The following is a 20,577-nucleotide window of genomic DNA, read 5'->3' on the forward strand; positions in this document are numbered from 1 at the left end:
AAAATGTTTCTATCTTTCTGAAACAGTAAAGAATAAAAAGTAGTGAGAGCTGTGGCTAATGAGTCTGTTGTGTAAGTATTTGGGAAGCACAGACTCCCCGAGACCAGGCCCCCAGGACCACTGGCCATGACCCTCGACCAGACAGGGACAGTGCTCTGCCTCTGGGAACAGACTCACATCTGCTAATGGGATGGCTACAGTTAACAATAGATTTGAAACTTTCCAAGGACTATACCCATCAACTGTTCACTCAAAAAGTCCCAGTATTTGATTTTGCTGGAGGGTGGGTGCACATCTGCAACAAAACACGGATGAAACAGAGGTGACCAAGAGGCTCAGAGCTTGGGGGTCCCTTGGGGGCACCTGCACAGAAGTGTCTGGGGCTCAGGGGCACTCATCAGAACCAGACACAGCAAAGGTGGCTTCTGAAGCACCTGTTGGCATTTCTGCTCTCATGGGCGGATGTGCCGTGTCGGGGAGCTGCCGGGTGGAGCTGGAGTCCCATGTCTCCTGGCTGCCCCCTGCGTCCCAGGATGCCTGCCTGCCAAGTTACCTAAACATACGACCCCCGGGGCTCTACGAGCCAGGTCGGCCTCTTCTCCGGCTCTGGCAAAGTGAACTTGCTGCCACTGGCGGCATGGAATTTCATGTTCCCAGGGGGCGGGGGGCCAGGAGCACGCTCCTCACTGCTCCTCACTGCCTGGCTCGTTCCCTTCACTGTCAAGACCTTAGACCTGGGCAGCCCTGGTGGCGCAACGGTTTAGTGCCGCCTGCAGCCCGGGGTGTGATCCTGGAGTCCCAGGATCGAGTCCCATGTCGGGCTCCCTGTGTGGAACCTGCTTCTCCCTCTGCCTGCGTCTCTGCCTCTCTCTCTGTGTGTCTCTATGAATAAATAAATAAAATCTTTAAAAGGGAAAAGAAAGGACCTTAGACCTGCCCCCACTGACCAGGTGAGGACAGGTGGGCAAGGCCCACACACGGATCAAAGGTAGAGGACCAGCTCTCCTCGCTCTGCAACCCCCACCAGTCAACTGGTGCACGTCTGTGAATCAGCAACCCATCGGGACGCCGAGAGACAGAAGGTTCTGGTCCAAGGCTTGTTTCCCTGATTCCACTTCCCAGTGTGTCACCTCGAGCTTTCCTGCCATGCGGTTCCTGCCCAGTGAGTGACCCAGAGAAGGAGCCCTCCCCTGGGCACAGGGAAAGGGGCAGGATTCCCCCATTGCTGGAGCAACCGCACCACAGGAGCGCTGCAGGAATCTTCACGCAGGGCATTCCAGCCGCAGGGCACAGTGGTTGTGTGGACACCGAGCAGAGCGGAGACGGTCACAGGCTGGCTCCCACTGAGACTGAGGGCACACAGGCGGAGGCAAGGGAAGAGAGGGGAGGCTGGGGGCGCCATCACAGCCATGGCAGGACCTTGGCCCACCAGCTCGTGGCAAATGGTGTGTCATCCCGCCGTGGGAGCAAGGCACCCGGGGCCATGTCTGAGGGAGGGCACCCTCATCGGCTGCCCAGCCCTGACCCCTGTGGGCTGACCCTGCAGACAGTACAGTTCACGCCTCAATGTGCCCATTTTGCAGCTGGAGGTGACCAAGTGCAGGAGACCCCAAGAGGTCACACGCGGAGCTGGCTGGTGGGGCGCTGTGGGGGACGTGATGGGATTCCCACAGACGTGCGTGGATGCATCCAGAGAAAACAAATTACATTATCTTTGGATCAAAAAATGTTTTGCGTGGAAACACTACATTTAGCATTTCTAATTAAAAACATGCTGAGAAGCCTTGACTTTCTGCTGAGGGAAAGAAATGATCTAGAAACAGAGTGCCTATGAGTCCCAGAAACCATTAGGAAACGTTAAACTAAAAGACAGCAGCAAACACATCTTTGGTGATTCTAGAACCCAGAGCAACCCCAAGACCCTGGCCACGGGGAGGCAACAACAAAGTTCTAGAAACATCCGTCTTCTAAGAAAGCCACGTCCAATCACGTGGCAGGCTGGCATCTGCATAGGTGCAGGACACCTGCAGGGGCACATCCAGGGGCTCCCAGGAGCTTGCAGGACCCACCCCCCCGGGCACATGGGGTGGTGCTCCCTTAGAGGCCACTGTACCCACCACGCAGCCCTGGTCTGACAAAACTCGTGTCCATCACCTGCACTGACCTCCCTGCACCCAGGGACCCTCACATGCTTAGAGGCCACTGAGGTCATGCTCCCTGACCTCCCTCCTCCTCAGGGCAGGCCATGAGTCCTAGCAGGGCAACACCTGGTCAGTGTGACCATAAACACATGAGGTGGTGGTCATGGGCCACTGTCCGAGCACAGAGGTGGCTGGAGGTGCAGTAACCTTCCCGAAGCCATGCCTGGCCCCTGGTGTTTGCTGTCAGTGACCCCGAGGCAGCGGGGGCAGGGCTCTAACACAAAGGCCGGTGCAGGAGGCAGGCAGGCACCTCCTCCCAGCAGCCAGTGCTACAGGAGGGACAGCCACCTGTGAGGCCAGTCAAGGCGTGATTGTGCGTCCCACCTTGGCACACTTAGGCCCACAGCCAGGCCGAGGGGCGTCTGTGCTGACACAGAGCAGGACGCTCAGTCACAGACAAGAGCCCACTGTTCGGCAGGAGAGCAGGGGCCTGAGGGCAGCCCAGCTGGCGGGGACTGCGCCCACCAGCCCTGAGCAGGGACAATTATGAACTGTCCAGTCCAGAGACCTCTCCCTCGAGATGGGATAGCCTTTAGGACATGCAGCAGGACAAAGGGTGAAAACTGGGGTATCTGAACAGGTTGCTGCCCCTCTGCCTGGTCCAACCCTTGGGTCCTGCATGGAGGAGCAAGGCTGTTTAGGGGACGCACCTCTCCTCTGCCAGCCTGTGCTTCCTGGGGCCACAGGGGGGGTGACACCCAGCATCCTGTCCCCCTGCAGACAGCCTGGCTCCCAGTCTGAAGACCAGGGTTTCTGGTACCCCAGGCTGAGGGGCAACCTCAGAGCACCCAGAGCAGGGATTTCCCACCAGGTCCAGCCCTGAGGGCACCCAGCATCTGTGGCTCGGCCTCTGTCAGGAGGGACAGCAGGGGTGTGGGGTTCCCTACTTCGACATTCTTCTTTAAAAAAAAAAAAAAGATTTTATTTATTTATTCATGAGAGACACACACACAGAGAGAGAGAGAGAGAGAGGGAGGCAGAGACATCGGCAGAGGGAGAAGCAGGTTCCATGCAGGAAGCCTGATGTGGGACTCGATTCCGGGACCCCAGGATCACGACCTAAGCCAAAAGCAGATGCCCAACTGCTGAGCCACCCAGGGATCCCATACTTCAACATTCTTATTAAAAATGGATGTCTCACCCTTGACTCCAGTTAAACTGCCTAACACCCCCATCTCACCTGCATCTGACAGGTTCAGGGGCTCAGCCGCAGTGAGCACGTAGCACTTGTGTCTACATGGGAAAGCCCCTCAAAGGACGTTTCAGGAAACCACATGCTGTTACTAGAAGGTTGGTGTCATTAAGGGCGATGGGCAGAGGCTCTGAGCCTGTGGCGACTTTATCCTAAAATCTCTGCAGCAAGGAAAAGGAAGCCAAGGTTTTGAATCAGAAGATTTCTGGCAGCTTCCATGGCTACATAAGACACGGCCTTTACACCCAAGTGAGCATTTGGGTTGTAAGGAAAACCAGACCACACCTCTGCCAGCTCAGCTGACCCACAAAGCTCACACCGGTGTCCAAACGTCCACATCCAGGACCTGCCTGAGCTCACGAGCCTTTGCCACATGTCCGGAGATGGCAACACTCCTGTGATGATTCCCTCGTGACGACGTCTTGGTTGCAGTGACACATGCAGTGGAGTGGCTCCGGCTCCGGCTCCGGGGCGTCTCTCTGGCTTTGCTTCAGGGGGACATGCTCTTGGCTGTTGACATAGAGCTGATGACATATGTCAGTGGTGCCGGGCATGTGCTCCAGGTGTGCCTGCCAGTGTTGGGGGTGCAGTGAGCCAGACAGTTGGCCAGACGGCCCCCATGCGCCCCACCAGGCAGCAGGGGTGCAGGACAAGGTGGCGCCGATAGAAGAGTGTGTGCTCGGTGGACCACCTGCCCGGACACGGCTGCAGGGGTAGAGGCAGCCCTGTGGAGCACGAATCTGCACCCTCAGCAGGTCTGCCACACTGGGCCACGGGGCTGACCGGGGTTGGGTTGCTGTTAGATCTGCTTCTAACCTCCAACAATGTGGCATCTAGGCTCCACGTGCGAGGGGCCCTGTTCTGTGGATCATGCCAGATGCTTGCACCCTGCTGGGCCCACGTGGGTTTGCCATCAAGCAATAACTTTGGGAACATCCATCCATCTGCCTTTTGTGAAAATACTGGCGTTCCGGTTAACAGCCCTGCCTTGAGCATAGGAGGCAGCACCCACTGTGACCACTCAAGAGAAACAACGGGACAGACCTCTGGGTGAGAAGAAAGGTGCTGTGGGCGTTGGGAGCACCCAGACCGCTCTGCAGCCTCGTCCGTATGGGGCAGCCAGTGGGGTGCATAACATGATGAGTCATCATAGTAGCAGGAAGTCTCTGCCTGTTTCCGAGACCTGGGAGCAGGGTGTCCTCCCTGGTGTATCTGTCCTGGGCTTCTGCCCTCAGAGCCCTACAGGCAGTGAAAACTGGGCCTGCTCTGTGGGGGCCCAGGGAGGCCTAGAGGCTCCAGGAGACACCTGCACCCCAGGGCACAGCTGCTCCACGGGGGGGGGGGGGGAACCCTGCTGCCTGGGCCTGGGTGTCCCCACATCCTGCAGAGGCTCCAGAGCCAATTTGTTTATTGCTGGGGTGGGGGGGTGCACACTGGCCACTGGTGCCTGACTGGACAGCCTAACTAACGGCACAAGGTACAGCCCTCAAACACTGTTTACAGCCCAATAAGACTTTCCCTGGGTTTTCTGTTTCAGGGACCTATTAATTATTCACACAGGCCCGGCCTCTGTGTGGTGGGCTAGATGCTATCGAGCAGTTATTTTGGTAACTTGGTAAACAGAGCTTAAGTCTTTGACCCTGGGTCAGAGGTCAGCGACATCTGCCAGGTCGCTGCTTGGGGCCCTGAGGGGCGGGGGTAAGGGGGGGGACAAGAGACCCTCCCCGGATTAGGTCTCTGGAGTCCACCCACCACACCCTCACCTGAGGCCTGCTCTGTGTACGAGGCGCTGGGTACTGTGCAGAGGGCGGGGAGGGTGGGCTCAGGGCGCAGAAACAAAGCAGGAACCCCCTGCCTCTCAGGCCTGAGTCTCTGGTTAGCAAGCAGCAGCCCGGAGGAGGGCCACCCCTGGGAAGGTGGATCTCATGGCAGGCCCTCCCCAGACCAAGGCCTCTGAGAACCTGGGGGACCTCATGCCCATGCTCCCCAAGGGGCTGTTCCCTCTGACGGCTGCAGACTGACCCAAGCTGGACTATACCCGGGCAGAGCGCAGCAGCCCCAAGTGCTGGCTGCTGACATCCTTCCAATCCAAGGGCATGAACACAGGTGCTCAGGAGAAACGGAACGTGGGCTGGGGTCCCATGGGTTTGCTGCACGCCCAAGCCCTGAGCGACACCACAGGCACACGCAGAAACAGAGCAAGACTCCAAGAATGCTGAAGGCCCCTCCTGCCCCTCAGCCATGGTCTGACTGTGCCTGGAAGGACGCCTCAGATGGTGCTATGTGTCCTGGATGCGGGGTGGGTGGCGGCTGGTGTGCTCCTTCCTGCGGTCACAGACACTCCAGAAGAGCAGGTCCTCCTTCTGGGGCCCAGCTGGGACGTATCCACTCTGCAGACGACTTTGATTTGATGGAGACACTTAGGATTGAAAGTCTGATGAGCAGCAGGCGCAGGAGGCGGGTTTCTATCGGGCTCCTGAGTGCATGTAACAGTTCTTGTCTGCCAGTAATGGTCTCCCCGGACCAGAGCCCACAGCCCGAGGACCCAGTGGCCACAGCCCAGCCCATGGGTGCGTAGCTTTCCTGGGAACAGCCCATGGGTGGCCCAGCCCCAGCAGAGGGAGGAGTGGGTGTGGTGCTGCAGCCCCTCATCAGGCAGATGCTAAAATAGCCCAGCACAGAATAAAACCTTGTGGTTAGCAAGCTTTCGCAGCAACTAAGAAACTTTTCTATTTTCATTTGTTTTATAATTGTCCACAAATTCTATTTTTATCCAATTTGTGGTCCACCCACTGAAGAAGAAAACAAACCCCCAAAACCCCTTGTAACTGCTCCCCTCGCACTTGCATAGACAGACATGCACTCTGCTGCAGATCCATCAGAAAACACTAAATTACTAATTTCTCACCCTGAGCAGCACCTGACGTTTTCTGTTGAGTACCATTTACTTTCTGCATCTTACTTGTTGGGGGTGGCAAGAGTTCCTCCTATTTAAACCCACAACCAGCCTCTTCCACTGGCCTTCGCTTCATCTGACATGATTTGTAGGAAATTTTAAATAGGATTTCAAGTTTTGTTAATTCCTCCAAAATGCCTCCTTCTGTGTGTAATGTCTACACAGTTGACAAATACCACTGTGAGGCCCTGGGGGCAGGGTTCCCGGGAGGGGTGAGTGGCAGAGGCAGTGCCCACATGCTCAGGGTGCAGCGCCCCCATCCTACAGGAGCGCAGGGCCATCCTCAGTGGCGGAAGCAGAGCCCCTAGAGTCTGCATTGCGACGCACTGGGTGCAAGTACCCGCAGGAGGCTCCCCCACAGGCCCGGCGCTGTTGCTGCTGTGATTTCAAGAAGCGGGGCCATTGGCCGTCATTGGTCTGCTACCCGAGTCTCTCCTCCTGGGGCTGTTGGTTCCTCGCCGCAGCAGCCACCTGTGTTGGGCGCGAGTGGCAGCAGGAGCGAGAGTTACGCGTCCATTGTCCTGGGGCCCCACTAACACCAGCACCTTCACCTTCACCCGCCACGAAGGCAGGAGCCCACACTGTCCAGCTGGGGCCAGGTAAGTGGGCACTAGTTGGCATCACGCACACGGCCATAGGCCCTGGCCGCCCTGACTTCCCACAAGCTCTGGGCTGCTGACCATTGCAGGACAGACAGCCTTTCCCTCCAGAGCTTGTTCCCTGGCAGGATTTCCACTTATCTAAGCAGCATAAAGTAAATATGCTAAGCGCCCTGCGGAGCACCCTTCTGATGCACCAGGGCCCATGCAGGAGAGCCCGGCCCACTGCCGCCTATACCTGGGCAAGAGAGCAGACCATCCACACGCAGCCACTGCAGGGCCCCCCAGCGGGCTGGGCAGGAGGATCACAGCTTGTTGGTTACGTGTGACTATGATCCACTGTCCACGCGGTGGCAGCCTCTGTGCCCATATGTCCTCGCCATCACCACACCAAGGTGCCCCCAGGGCCCCCGTGACAGATGTTCCAGCCCTAAAGCCGAGTGAAGCTCGTGCCCCCCAGTGTTGGGGTGTGAGACCAGCACCCAGAACCACCCTGACCCATGGGCAGGAGACCCCAGCCTGGCCCTGACTGCCTGTGGTGCCTCTTCCCTGGGAGCACTGAGCTCCTGGACGCCCTGGCCCTCATGGCAGGTCCTGCTCAAGGAACCGAGAAGCACAGACGGGGACAGATGCCATGCGGCGAGCCCCAAGGTGGGGAGCAGAGGGGACCAGATCGTGGGCCCAGCTGGGACGCTCTAGGCTCCGCAGTCAGTGTAGGCCAGAGAACCTGCATTCCCAAGGCCCCTGGCCAAGAGCACACCCCAAGAACCTTGGACTTCCAGAAGGAAGGAAGCTTACAGATCGGCCCCTGGAAGCACTGTACTCCATGGTGCCTCACAGTAGCAGAGTTCACTAAGTGTTGGCCCTGGGACCTTGCGCTGGCTCCTGCTGACCTGCTGTGGGAGTCGCTGGGACGTGGGGTGGTGGACCGCCAGACCTGGGCGCCGCTGGGGTGGGGCACAAGGTCTGGGTGAGAAGCGGGGTGGGGGCTGGTGGCAGCTCTCAGTCCCTTCGACCCCAGCTCTGAGCTCGCAGGACGGGTGGCAACCGTGGGCATGGGGGGTGGGGGGACAGGGACACCTTGCAGCCTTGTGACCACACTTGTCTCCGCAGGCTCTTACAGAAAAGGTCGTCAAATATAAACATTCTCATTTCAAGGTTCTATTTATTTTCTTTTAAATGTGCTAACCCAGGACACCTTAAGGAATAACTCCTGGGGTCATGTCTCCTAAGGGGCTCACAGGACACCCTGTCTACACTGCTGCCGGTGCCACCAGGAACATGGTGCAGACCCTCAGGGTCCTTTTTCCCACTTCCCCATCACGTCTGAATCAAATGTGTGCCCAGGAGGACAAGGGGACAGAGGAGCATCTGTCTGGACGAGGCAACGACAAGGCCTCAGCTTGCCACACGGGTCCCAGGGTTTGACACCACCAGGAGGATGACTCACGGATGGCCCCGTGGCTCTGGGACCCCCCCCCAAAGGGGACAAGTCTCCCCCTGCGGTTCCGGGACACCCCCCAAGGGGACAGGCCTCCCCCTCACAGCTTCGGGACCCCTGAGGGGGATTCCCACAGTCATACAAAGCCTTGGGTTACTGACCGCAGCTGACCTCAGGTGGCAGGAGGAGGAGCTACAGGGCCCCTCACTGTTGCCACTCCACACATTAGGGAGAAAATCTGGACTATCTGTGCATCCCTGGCTGATCAGAGAACCTGGGAGATAACAAACTTTTTTAAGAGAGACGCCGAGCCAGCTGTTGGCACGAGCAGCTGAAAACACGTGCGCCCACGATCGGGATGGACCCCGGGGACGCCAGTACCTGCACGCTGGGGTGTCCTCCAGCCGATGCCTTCACGGCCCCCCGGCTGCCCTCCGTCTCATAGTGGGCTCTGTGGTGGGGCTTGGGCTGCACTTCAATCCTCAGCTCGTAGGGTCCCGAGCGCGACGGCAGCTGCCAGTCCAGGGCAGGGAGAGACGGGCTGAAAGGGAACACACAGCGGTTACACGCGGATGCCAAGTACCTCCTCATCACCGCAGCACCGCGGGCCAGGCTGGCGCGTCCTGAGCACCGCCTCCCTCGGCATCTGACGTCTGACGCTCCCGCTAGTGAGTAGGCCATGCAGTGGCCCCAGGACTGGCCGACCCCCCTGCCTGGGGCCTTCGGGACGAGGTTCTGGAACGAGCTCGACACCTCTTGCATTCACGATTCGCGGACTTTCCTTCCTCAACCTCCCTCAGGACACAGGTTCCAGGACCACTGGAAAATCCTTCCAAATCGCCAGGTAAGAGCCTGACCTGAGAGCCAGGAGGCCCGGTCCCGACCCCGGCCCCACTCACAGGCGGGCTGTGGAACGCAGTGGGGGCGTGGCGGGGCCCCTGTCCACAGTGCGCTCGCCACGACCCCAGCCCAGCCCCTCAGTCCCCAGACCCCGCAAGACAAGCGAGCGCGGCTCGCCGCCAGGCTCCTGGACAAGGCCGTGGGAACACGGAAGGCAATGGCACCACAGGACGTCAGTCACATGAGCTGGCTCATCACCATGGCGCTGGTGAGGGGCGGCCGATGTGCAGCACGTGCTGGCGCCCTGCTGCACAGACAACGAACAGGGTAATCCGCAAAGGGAGCCCATGTGCCCCTGGGCACCGGGTCCTGCTGACCCTACAGGACATGTCTGGGTCCTGCTCTCCACCAAGATACAGGTCGGGCCACTATGTCCCTGCAGCACCTGAGCCCCACCCTCGGCGCTGCCGCCTGCTGTGCGCATTCCAACTCGGTTTCAGCAAGCTAAACCCCGAGTCCCTGGGTCCGGCGTGTTTCTCCCCATGTAGACAAAGCTCAGGGATCTCTAGAGAAAATGATGCGGCAATGTGAGCAACTGGAGGGAGATGGAGCCGCGTGCGTGGAAAATCTGTTTGCCCAGGATGGGCTGGAGGGAGCGGGAAATGCCTGTGCTGCCTCTAAGCAACCACGAAGCAGCCAAATGAGACTTCTGACGAGGGATGTGCCACAGGGCAGTCAGGGCAGTTCCCGAGATGTCACTGCAAGCCCAGCGTGCATCTGTGAGTGTTCTCAGAGGTAAGGGGACATCTTTTAACAAAACGAAATATGTAACTGGATACCCTGGCTTTGTAAAAAAAAAAAAAAAAATCACATGTTTTCAGTGTCATGGCATGTTGTTAATGATGGCTTGATTGCCGTGTCCTGTTTCCTCCCCGTGATGAGTGCTGCCCGCTGGATTTTGGGGTTGTTCTGATTTGCTGCCGCTGTCCACAGCAGAGACCCAACAGTCCCCCTATGAGGTCTGGGCCACCTCCCTGGTCACTTCCTTCGCCCAGAGTCACAGCCTCCATCAATGATGGTGCACCCTGGACCCCCCTGACCCATCCCCAGACACCAGCGGGAGATGCTCAAGGGCAGCTGTAAGGACCTCACAGGCGCGGGCCTGACATGTGCTGACATTTGCCAACACTTCCTTCACTGATGCCACACCTTCAAACACACCGAATGCAACGTATTAATGCTACTTCTATGCCTCCTGTGAAAACCTCCAGAGTGCCCCAAATCCACTCGATTTCTTACAGAGTCTCACCAAAGACAGTGTGGACCCTGTGTGCCCTGGCCCAGCCCCCAGCCCTCAGCCAGCCTGCTCCTGCACAGCCTACAAGGCCGGTCCAGTTGGCAGTCACTGTCCTTAGTACCGTCCTCTACAGCAGGTGGGATTCACCAGGTGCGGCGGGACATGCTCTCATAGACCGCATGTGGGCTGCGAATTCTCAAAACACAGCACGGGAGGAAGTCCCACAGAGGGGACTCTGGGAGGTCCGCAGCCACGCAGCCTGGGGCCCCTTGGGAACCCTCCGGGCTCGTCTTCTGGAGGCTTCTATTCTGGGGAAGAGCCTGAGGAGCTCCCAGCAAATTACTGTGGTTCTCCTGAATTCCTACAGGGTTCTCCTAACTATAATATGATGATGGGGATGGTGCCACCTTGCTCAGCAGTGTGGATGGTAAATGGGCTGCTTCGCACAGACGCCAAGCTCCCCTGGGAGCCCGCGAGGGCCCAGGGGCCAACTGGCTAACAGGTCAGGGATGGGAGCTGTGGGCGACCTCTGCAACCTTCCATGAATCTGGAATTCTTATGAAACACAAAGTTTTACAAATGCCTGTTCCTGTGGCGCCTGGAAGGCTCGGGAAATCTCAGGTGGTAAGATGGAGCTGGCTCGGGGCAGCTCTCCCTCAGCCCTTCCCGCCCTCAAGAAAATAATAAAACAAATAAATAAATCTTAAAAATGCTTGTCCTTGTGCTCGGGAAACAAATCTCATGGCCTGCACCCATCACTACTACCGTTGCCGCCAGAGGCCAGCAAGCTACTGCGACACGAGGGCCCACCGGCCTGGCTCTCCAGTGGGGCCGGGCCTAAATCACTGCCGAGCGCCTGCTGTTTGCACCGCAGTACAAGGGCACCTCTCCCCCTCCGGGGGCAGGAACCCTGTCCCAGCCTTCCTGCCTCCCCTTCTGCCTGGGGAGCCGGCACCTACAGGTGGCACAGAAGCCTGGCTCCCCTGTGCTGTGCGCCAGGGACCCCACTGGCCCTGCCCTGTGCGCAGGGCAGCTGGTGTGACAGCGCGGGAAGCGGGTCGCAGTCTCCCCGGGGCCTCTTCTGTGCGTGGGTGAGGCCTCCTGGGGGTAAGAAGGGGCCCCACACTCCCAGTCTGAATCACCACTGCTTACGGAGCCGCTGCCACTGCCCATTTCCCATGAGAACTTTCAACTCTTACTGAACCTTTGTTTCCTCCTCGGAGGAAGGCGTGAAGGTTTTTTTTTTTTTTTTTTTTAATGCTTAGCTCACAGCATCTCCTGGCGCCTACACGCCGGTGGCCTGCTGTCCCACGGCCCCGCGAGGCCCTCCCCACCTACCACGGCCGACCTAGCAGGTGCAGTCAGCACAAAGAGCTGCTCTATGGCCGTAGGGTCTCACTGACTGCCGGTTCATGCCCGGCCAAGCCACCTAGGACTGGCGCTAGCCAGGTTGGGCCCTGTCACACACCTGTGCCGAGCCATACAAACACCCTTCCCGCCTCACATCTGACACACCGACCCACTAACAGGTGCTCAGTGGCAGGCGCTGCCCTGACTGCCTTGTGGATGGAGCTGGTCACCACGTGGTGCCTGCAATTCCCTCCAATGTCTCTGGGTGAGGGGACCGGGGGCCCGGCCACTGGGAAAAGTGCTGAGACATGGGCAACTGTCCGCCCTGGAGCCCAAAGCCAACACGACTCTGATGACCCCCAAGAAGCCCTCAGCCGACATCTGGGTCCCATGGGGCAGTGGTGGCTGTGGCTAGCACCCTGGGAGTCCTGTGGCTAGAGGGACCAAGGCAGCGCACAGGCCAGACCTTCCATCTTGCTTTAAGGCATCTCCACGACAACTGCTGACAGTAGAGGGCTGCCAACGCCTGCCTCCTAAGGGACAGCACGTGCCATTTTGCCAAAACACGAAGCCAGAATTCTGGCAAACGTCCAGATTCAGCACTAATTTCAGAAACTAAAGCAAAACAGAACAGAGGATACCCAGGACAGGCGAGCAGGACACGGCATGCCTTGGGGACATTGGGGGAGACCCAGTCCGGGAGGACCCTGATGGCCAATGGTACTACAGTCTAGGAAGGAGCCATAACTCTGAGGGGCGCCCTGAGCTACGCCATGGGGTGATGCGCCATCTGGGCTGTGCTGCACAACGGCCACCCGGGGACTGTGGTCCGGGGTGCCTATGGTACTCCACAGGAGGAGGAGGAGGTGTGCCACCAGCGCCAGCCTTGTGGGCACCCTGCAGAGCGCAGACCTGGTTGCCCTGCTCATCTGGGCGTGCGGCTCGCTTTTCCCGTTAACCTGCAGCTTGAACGTCTGGAGCAGAACTGAAGACACAGTAAACCTCCCACGGTTCAGCGTTCTCTTGCTCCTCACGAGCCCTGTGGCTGTTCTGAACTGAAGAGCTTGTGCCCTGCAGCCGAGGGCCGTCCTGGGATTCCCAAGGCACTGTGTCCATGCATTGGAAAGCTCATTTTCCACACAAGCCAGAGTGGGGATCTCCATCACCCCCAGTGTGAGGGTTTCTGGCCGGGGCCAAAGCCCAGAGGGGAGGCAGGTCTCCTGGGTCAAGGGTTTGGGTAAAATCCCTTTGCTTCCGAGGTTTCCAGGCCCACGTGGACTTATCACGTAGAAGGAAGTTGTAAAGGCTTTTACAAGTCCTATTTTCCTAAAGCAGCTGAAGCCATAAACTCCGAACCTGGCAGGACCCAGACTTGCCCAAACCAACGACAATCCCACCTGAAGGAAAGGGTGTGACCTCGATCCTAACGCCGTGGGTTTTCAGGGTTGCAGCCAAAGGCCTCCCCCCACTGCCCGCTGTTTGTTCATTTTCCAAGGGGTCATGGGCACGGTTATCAGGCCGGGGTGGGGGCGGGGGGCGCGGGCACCGAGGCTGCGGGCAGGGATGGGCCTGGACCACACAGGAGCCTGCACAGGCCCATCTGGCTGCAGCCCCCAGCTCTGGGCCACAGGTCAGCCCTCCCGGCGAGGACTTCCCTGAGTTGTGTCAGGAGGCCGCGGGCAGGTCCACCCAGGGCAGAGCTCTGGACAGCGATTCAGCAGGTGTTCCCGGGGTGCATCCTCCCCGCCAGGGCCTGCCGTTCCTGGGGGTCCCCTCCCATCTTGCCACAGGTCGCCCCTTGGGGAGGAGCTGCAGGGACAGGACTAGGGAATGGACCCAGTGCGGTGCCTCATCCCTGGGAGCCCTAGGGGCAGCTTTGGTGGGGCACCCCCTGCCTGCCCTATGCCCTCCAGAACAGTGCAGACCCCTCCTCCCTACAGCTAGATGCACGAACCCCAGACGTTCCCTACAGTTCAATTGGGCGGGCGGCTCAGTGAGACAGGGAGCAGGAGCTTCTTTGTCCAGAAACCCAGGCTCACCCCAGGCGGGCTCCAGCCTCACCCAAGACACTCTGTGCCCCACCGTGTTGTCACCTCGGGCCTCCGCCAGGGCCTGGAATGTGCAGACGCGGCAGGCGGTGGGGAACCAGGGGTCAGGGCCGAGGCGGGGCTGCGTGGCCGGAGGGGGACATCCCGGGGGGACCCTGCACTGCTCCACCGGCTGTCCCCCATGGGGCAGGAGCCTGCACATCCAGAACTGCCCTCCAGAGCCCTGAGCGCTGCCTCCCATCCCCCACAGTGAGCTTGTGGAGCACCCAGGCCTGCATGCAGACAGCACTGCCACAGACAGGTCATGGACATGCAGGTGCTCAGACTCCAAGTCCACGCAGCCGTACGGAGCAGAAAGGAGGTGTGAAGCCGAGCCTCCACGCAGGCGCTGGGACGGCCCAGATAGCACCAAGGTCACCTGATCCACGTGGTTCCCACAGGGACTGCACCAAAGCCCGCATATTCACTTGTCAGAACCGTTCTTTTTCTAACATGAAGTTTAAAGCAAACTCAGTGGTTCAGGATATGACTCAAAATCATCTATGGGGATGCATCCAAGTGAGGGTCCTGCTCCCCAGGCTGCAGGGACCCTGACACTTGCAGTTGGGGCAGAGCCCCTGTGCTGCAGCCACAGGAAACCCCGTGCCCATGGCTGCCTCCCCAGCCCCAAGGGGTCCCAGGGCCTCCATGCTCCTGCTGTGGCCCTTGCCCCTTTTCCACCAGTGACATGAGAGGCAGTGACTGCACCCTACGTCCTCTGTGGCCCCACCACGGCCCCACACCCACCGCCCTCTTGACGAGAATGCACACCCCCACCTGGAAGAGGAGGAGCTCGGGGCCCTGGGACGAAGGGCAGGCCAACATGCGGGCCCTGGCCCACCGGGTCCCAGAGCCCAGAGTCCTCCAGGGATTAGGCTGCTCTCGGCCACGGCCCTACGGGCCTCAGAGCTTCTTACTCTTTCAGTGTAGATGTGGACGTCTCTACCTGCCTTGCTTTCTTGGGACCGCGGCCTCACCCGGAAACACACCTGCCCCACAGCCTAAGGGAGATGGCCCACCGGGCACTGCCCATCCTGAGGCTAAACAGCCCAATCCTGTGTGTCACCCCTTCCATGTGCTATCCTCAGAGGAAAGCCTCCGAGTAGACACCCACCCTGGTGGGTCTGTGGTCACAACCCCCCCACATCTGCGGGCGTGTCCCCCCAGCCAGGGCTCCTGACACAGCCAGGCGCCTGTGCACACAGGGTGGGCGTGAGCAGGCCGAGGCAGTGCGGGTCCGCCTCCATGGTAATTCCCACACTTGGATCAGTCTGTGAAAGGAGCCACGTTTCCCATCTCAGTGGTTTGACTTAATGTCAGGACTCAAGCTATTCCCGTCCCCAGGAACACTCAAGGACGTGTCCCTTGCTCCTTCCTCAGTTAATAATGGACGCTCACAACCTCACGTCAAAGGGAGACCTGGGGTCACATCCTGCACACACATCCTGGGAAAAGCACCAGGGAGGTTGAGAAGAAGCCTCCTGGCCTCCCTGCCTCCCACGCCCACTCACTGAGCCACAGCCATCAGGTCAGGACACATTCAGGGCCCCCAAGGCTCAGCCATGAGCTCTGAGCCAGAAGGAGCCACATGGGCAGGAGACGTCTGTCCCTGTGCAGGGATTCAGAGCTCAGGCTTTCTCACCATGTCCTCCTGTGGCAAGCAGTGCACATGTGCCCACCCCCAGCCTCACAGCCGCCCCCTGCACATGTGCCCACCCCCAGCCTCACAGCCTCCCGCTGCACACATGTCCACCCCCAGACTCCCAACCTCCTCCCTGCACACACACCCATCCCCAGCCTCCCCCTGCACACGCGCCCACCCCCACCCCCAGCCTCACAGCCTCCCCCCTGCACACAGGTCCACCCCCCACCCCCAGCCTCACAGCCTCCCCCCCCAACACACACCAGCTGCCTCAGCAGTGGGGTGAAGACTGACCTGGGAAGCTGGTTGTTACCACTGGTGTATCATCATCACCATAGAAAGCTCCTTTCTGAAAACGCTTAAACTAGAGAGCTTATGACTCTGGTTTGGCGGGGTAGTGACTCCAGTACATCACTGCGATTTCTGTGCATTTCCCACACTTTAGGAACAGAGGTATCATCCTGTTAAATTCTAAAACAAATTTAAACTATAGAACTATGAAGTCCTATCAAATGCTGTCATTATGTCTTTAGCTGCAGCAAGGGTGACCTTTCCTCTCTGATTGCTGCAGGCCATAGGACGCCCTGCACAGAGGGGTCACCGTGAGGCCATGTGGACAAAAAGACCCCAAAGGGAAAAGACCCCACAGCACCCCAAGTTCTGGGAAAGGCTAGCGCTGCACACTGTCATTAAAAATCATCTCCTTTTCCCGGTAGGACGGATGTCAAAGTGCATCCAGTGACAGGAACAGCAGGTTTGTGACAAAGTCTCCACCCAGTTTTAGAGGGTGTTAAAAACCCGGCCCTGGGGCTGCACCCGGAGACCCTGCTGATGCCCCAGGCACTGGCGGGACGGGGCAGGAAGCCTGGTGGGGCAGCCCCTCCCACGGGGCCCCTGCTGCCCTGGGCACCAGCACACAGGACCGCGCGGCGCTGGCACGAGGGACCAGGAAACACATTTTGTGCAGAACCGAAACAGGGGGAAAGGTCAGCGTCCAACCCCTGAGGCAGCGGGGGGCCCTAGGGCTTTGTTTGTTCACTGAGCGCACAGGAATGTCGGACCCCCAGGAGCTCGCGGGGAGACCCCAGGACCAGGCAACGGCTGCCAAAGCCCTGAGCGGAGTCAGGCGCCTGTGGTCTGCACCCAGGGCCTGGGACCACCAGGGGAACCCGAGTTCCCACAGGCGCCCTGCGAGCCTCTCAGAGGAGGTGGTACTGGGGCTGCTGTGAAAGCATCCTGCCGTCTTGGCGGATGCAAAGCTGGGGGTTTGGGCTGAACTGAGTCGCCAAAATTCAAGGGTTGGAGTCTCAAACCTGGGACCTCCGAATGCGACTGTATGTGGATGCCGGGTCGAGTTAGAGCGAGGTCACCAGGTGGGCCCTGGCCCAGTAACAGTGTCCTTGTCAGCAGGGGACTTCTGGACACGGATGCAGCAGAGAAGAAACACAGCAGCCATCCCTAAGCCCCGGGGACAGGCCTTGGAAGGGGCCAACCCACCAGCGCCATGACCTCTGCCCGTGGGAAACTGGTGTCCACAGCGGCCCGGCCTGTGGCATCACGACGCAGCCCGAGTGTGGACCAACACCCAGGGCGACCGGCACGGTCACACTTTCCCCAGGCCACGGTCACCTTACAACCTGTGTCTTGACCCCGGAGTCCAGGGGGTCCTGGTATGGGTGACCACGGCCCTCATGGGCCATGAAACCGCCGGCAGTCATAACCGGCACTGCGTCAGCCTGTGTGCGTCAGGTAGTTAGTTACTTTAGGAATATTCTTACTTTTACTTGAAAATTATTAAGAGAGGGGGTGCCTGGGTGGCTCCGTCAGTGGAGCCTTCAGCTCAGGTCATGACTTCAGGGTCCTGGGATCGAGTCTCAGGACGAGCTCCCTGCCCAGCGGGGGGTCTGCTTCTCCCTCTCCCTCTGCCCCTCCTTCTGTTTGCCTGCTTATTCTCTCGCTCTAATAAATAAATGAAATCTTTAAAAAAATTATAAAGACAGTATAAGGGCATAAACAAATCTTTAAGTTTTTTAAATGCCTCCAAATGGGTTTTTAAGTTCCCGTTTATGAATTAGAGCCAGAGGGTGAGACACACTTGTTTTGATGATAACTCTGAGCACAGTAGCTTCCGGAGCTGAGTATGGAAAGTCGATGTTGGGACAGGGATGTGGACACATCTTAACACAGGTCAAGAAAAATCAGTGCTGCTTGTTTTTTTTTTAAGTGGCTCTGAGTACACATGTTGTTCTGCCAGAAAGGGGGCTTCACCGGCCCACTGCTCAGACTCACGTGTTTTTTTTTTTTTTTTTTTTTTTTTGCCACAAACTCTCACAAGGTTTAGTTGGCTTTGCCCAAAACTACAACTCAACTACCACCCCCCACCCCCGCTGCTGCCCCCGCATCGCATGCCCTAGCTCAGAGCGGAGCCCAGCACACGGTGTAGGGAGTGCCTGAGTGGGAACCGGTGGGGCTGATTTCCTGGAGCTGCTTCCATTGGCACCACCAACAAAAAGGGCCGGGAAATCAAATGCCGAGTCCACGACACTCGACAGCACACAGAAGCATGTGTGCAGCTGCGTGTGCGTCCCGGGGGAGGGGGGCACAGCCGACACGCCATGGCTGCACCCTGCCACGGGAGGCACATTTTCATGCCTGATAAAAATCCTGGAGCAGAAAGCCTGTGCCAGGGGTCATTAGAGGCCCACCTGTTGGGAAAGCTGTTTAGTTAAAAATAAAAACAGTAGGCTGGATAAGTGCACCCGGTGGAGGGGCAGCAGCCATACTCCGCCGGAAAGAAACAACAACCCAAGCCTGGCGCTCGGGGCCCGCATGAGCCCTCCATCGTCAGCCAGCGGGGAGCGCGTGCCATCCCCAGGGACCGGGTGGCCGTGTTGTGCTGCGATCGCGGGCAGGGCTGCCCACGGGGACCGGGTTTGCGCTCCAGGGGAATTGCTGAGCAGAGGCCCCATCTGCATGTGTGCTGGTGGCAGCAATTAGGCGGGACAAAGGAAGCAGTTGAGCGGTGGAGGCAAACACAGGAGGAGGGGCATTTGGTTTTGTTAAAAAACAAACAAACAAAACAAACAGAAGCCTGCGTGCATGTGCATGTGAGCCCTCATTAGGGGCCGACGGGTTCCCCCCTCATCCACGCACTGGAGTCCTCCCCCAGCACTGAGAACATGGCCTAGTTAGGACACAGGACCTGCAAGGGCATTACTGGTGAACACCAGGTCTTCAGGGTGTCCTCAGAGACAGCAGGTTTGGACACACACACGAGGAGGGGACGCCGCAACACGATGGCAGAGGGAAGGATGCCCCGAAAGCCAGGGGATGCGATGCCCTGAGCACGCCCAGGTGGCAGGGGCCCCAGAACGACGCGGCCCCCCTGGCAGCCTGGTGGGGACCTCCACCCCCTGCGGCCCCCTGCAAGCTCCGTCCCTGCTCACCTGGCAAATGACGTTGGGGACCTGGGCCTGGCCCACTGGTATGGGTGCTGCGGCACCGACAGGTACTGGTCACAGAAGGCACCCTTGCGGATATGTTGGAAAGATGTGAACTCTTCGGGCAGGAACTCGGCTGTGGGCGGCGTGGTCCCCAGATCCTCACCAGCTGGCTCCACTTTGAGGGCCACGGAGGGGCAGTGGTCTGGGGCGGTCTTGCGTGCCTTCACAGGGACGCCGTCCAGCTCCAGGCTGTTGTCGGTGGTGAGGGCGTTGATGGCAGCCACGATGGCCGAGCTGGTGTACTGCGTGCTGTTGCCCAGCCAGGTGTCATCAGTGATGCTGACCCGTGGTGAGCTGTGCGGGGACGGCGTGGGTGAGTGGTGTGGGGAGCAGGACAGCTGCCGGCCGTTGAGGCCGTACTTCCTCTTGTTGCAGGGGGACGAGGGCCGGGACGTGCGGGCCCCCAACCAGCTCTCCTCCGTGATGCTGGTGCGGGGCGAGGTGGAGGGCGAGTGTCTGGGGGAGCTGAGCAGGCCGCAGGCCCCCAGGCCCCGGGGGAAAGCCTCCTCAGGGTCCGTGGTCTTGGGGGACACACAGGGCGACTGCCATGGGGACGTCTGTGGGGACGCGTAGGGGTAGGAGAAGTTAGACTCATAGGATGAGGCCTCTGAGTTGCAGCTGCGTGAGGACAGGCTGCTGGCCGGGCTGAGGCACGAGGGGTCCCGGTAGGCCTCCAGGTTGGGCAGGTTCAGGGTGGCTGTGGAGGAGGGCCGCTTGGAGCTGGGAAGGACGTCTTCCACCTCCACGTCGTGGAAGAACTGGCTGTTACTGTGGTGCATGCCCAGGTACGAGGTGATCTCGATGCGAGGACTCTCCAGGGCAGGGGCCCCATTGGGCCGGATGTGGCCGGAGGACAGGAAGTAGCTGGAGGGCCCGGTGTCCACAGCCCCACCATAGCCCGGGGGCTGGCTGGCCGCAGGAGCTGGCATGCCCGGGCCCGAGGTCTGCAGGTCGTGGCACGGAGCTGGCAGTGATGGGTGAGCCGGGCCAGGAGGCAGAACAGAGCTGATGCTCGACGGTGCATAACTGTAGTGCTCTGCAAACGGGCAGAAGGGAAGATGGCGTGAGGGGCCAGTCACCAAAAAGGACACGCACTGCTCCATGAGCCCAGCGGCACCGACAGGCCAGCGGGTCCCAGCTTGTCCTGGTCCACCCTCCCTCCCCTGCTGCTGGTGCTCGGGCTCCCATCGCCCCCACGCCGCCGCGGGCTCCCACCGACCTCCCTCTACTCAAAGACTGCCTGCCCAGATCTCAGTCCCCAGCCGCAGCCGGTGTTATCCTCCCTGGGTTATCTCTTCTTCAACACGTAGCATCACTGACATCCACCATCTCTGACCAGGATAAACTAACTTTGCCTGCCTTAGTGTACTTGCCTTCATGGCTGTCTTCAGAGCCTAAGCCTGTGCCTGACAAACAGGTGGACAGACGGATGGATGGGCCCGTGGGTGGATAGACGGGTGAGTGGGTGG

The 20,577-nt window shown here is 59.3% G+C and overlaps 1 protein-coding gene across 9 annotated transcripts in view; it reads right to left on the bottom strand.

Moving 5' to 3' along the window:
• The window catches only part of NFATC1 (nuclear factor of activated T cells 1), a 95,109-nt gene that overhangs the window by 61,832 nt on the left and 12,700 nt on the right, over positions 1 to 20,577 (bottom strand). For all 9 annotated transcript variants that reach the window (XM_077873011.1, XM_077873306.1, XM_077873164.1 and 6 more), the window contains exons 2-3: positions 19,052 to 20,144; positions 8,771 to 8,930 (exon numbers count right to left, since the gene is read on the bottom strand). In XM_077873011.1, the coding sequence (XP_077729137.1) occupies positions 8,771 to 8,930; positions 19,052 to 20,144 (1,253 nt within the window). The remainder of the gene's footprint in view (positions 1 to 8,770; positions 8,931 to 19,051; positions 20,145 to 20,577) is intronic.

This window comes from Canis aureus, chromosome 1, assembly GCF_053574225.1.
Source record: "Canis aureus isolate CA01 chromosome 1, VMU_Caureus_v.1.0, whole genome shotgun sequence".
Taxonomy (NCBI): domain Eukaryota; kingdom Metazoa; phylum Chordata; class Mammalia; order Carnivora; family Canidae; genus Canis; species Canis aureus.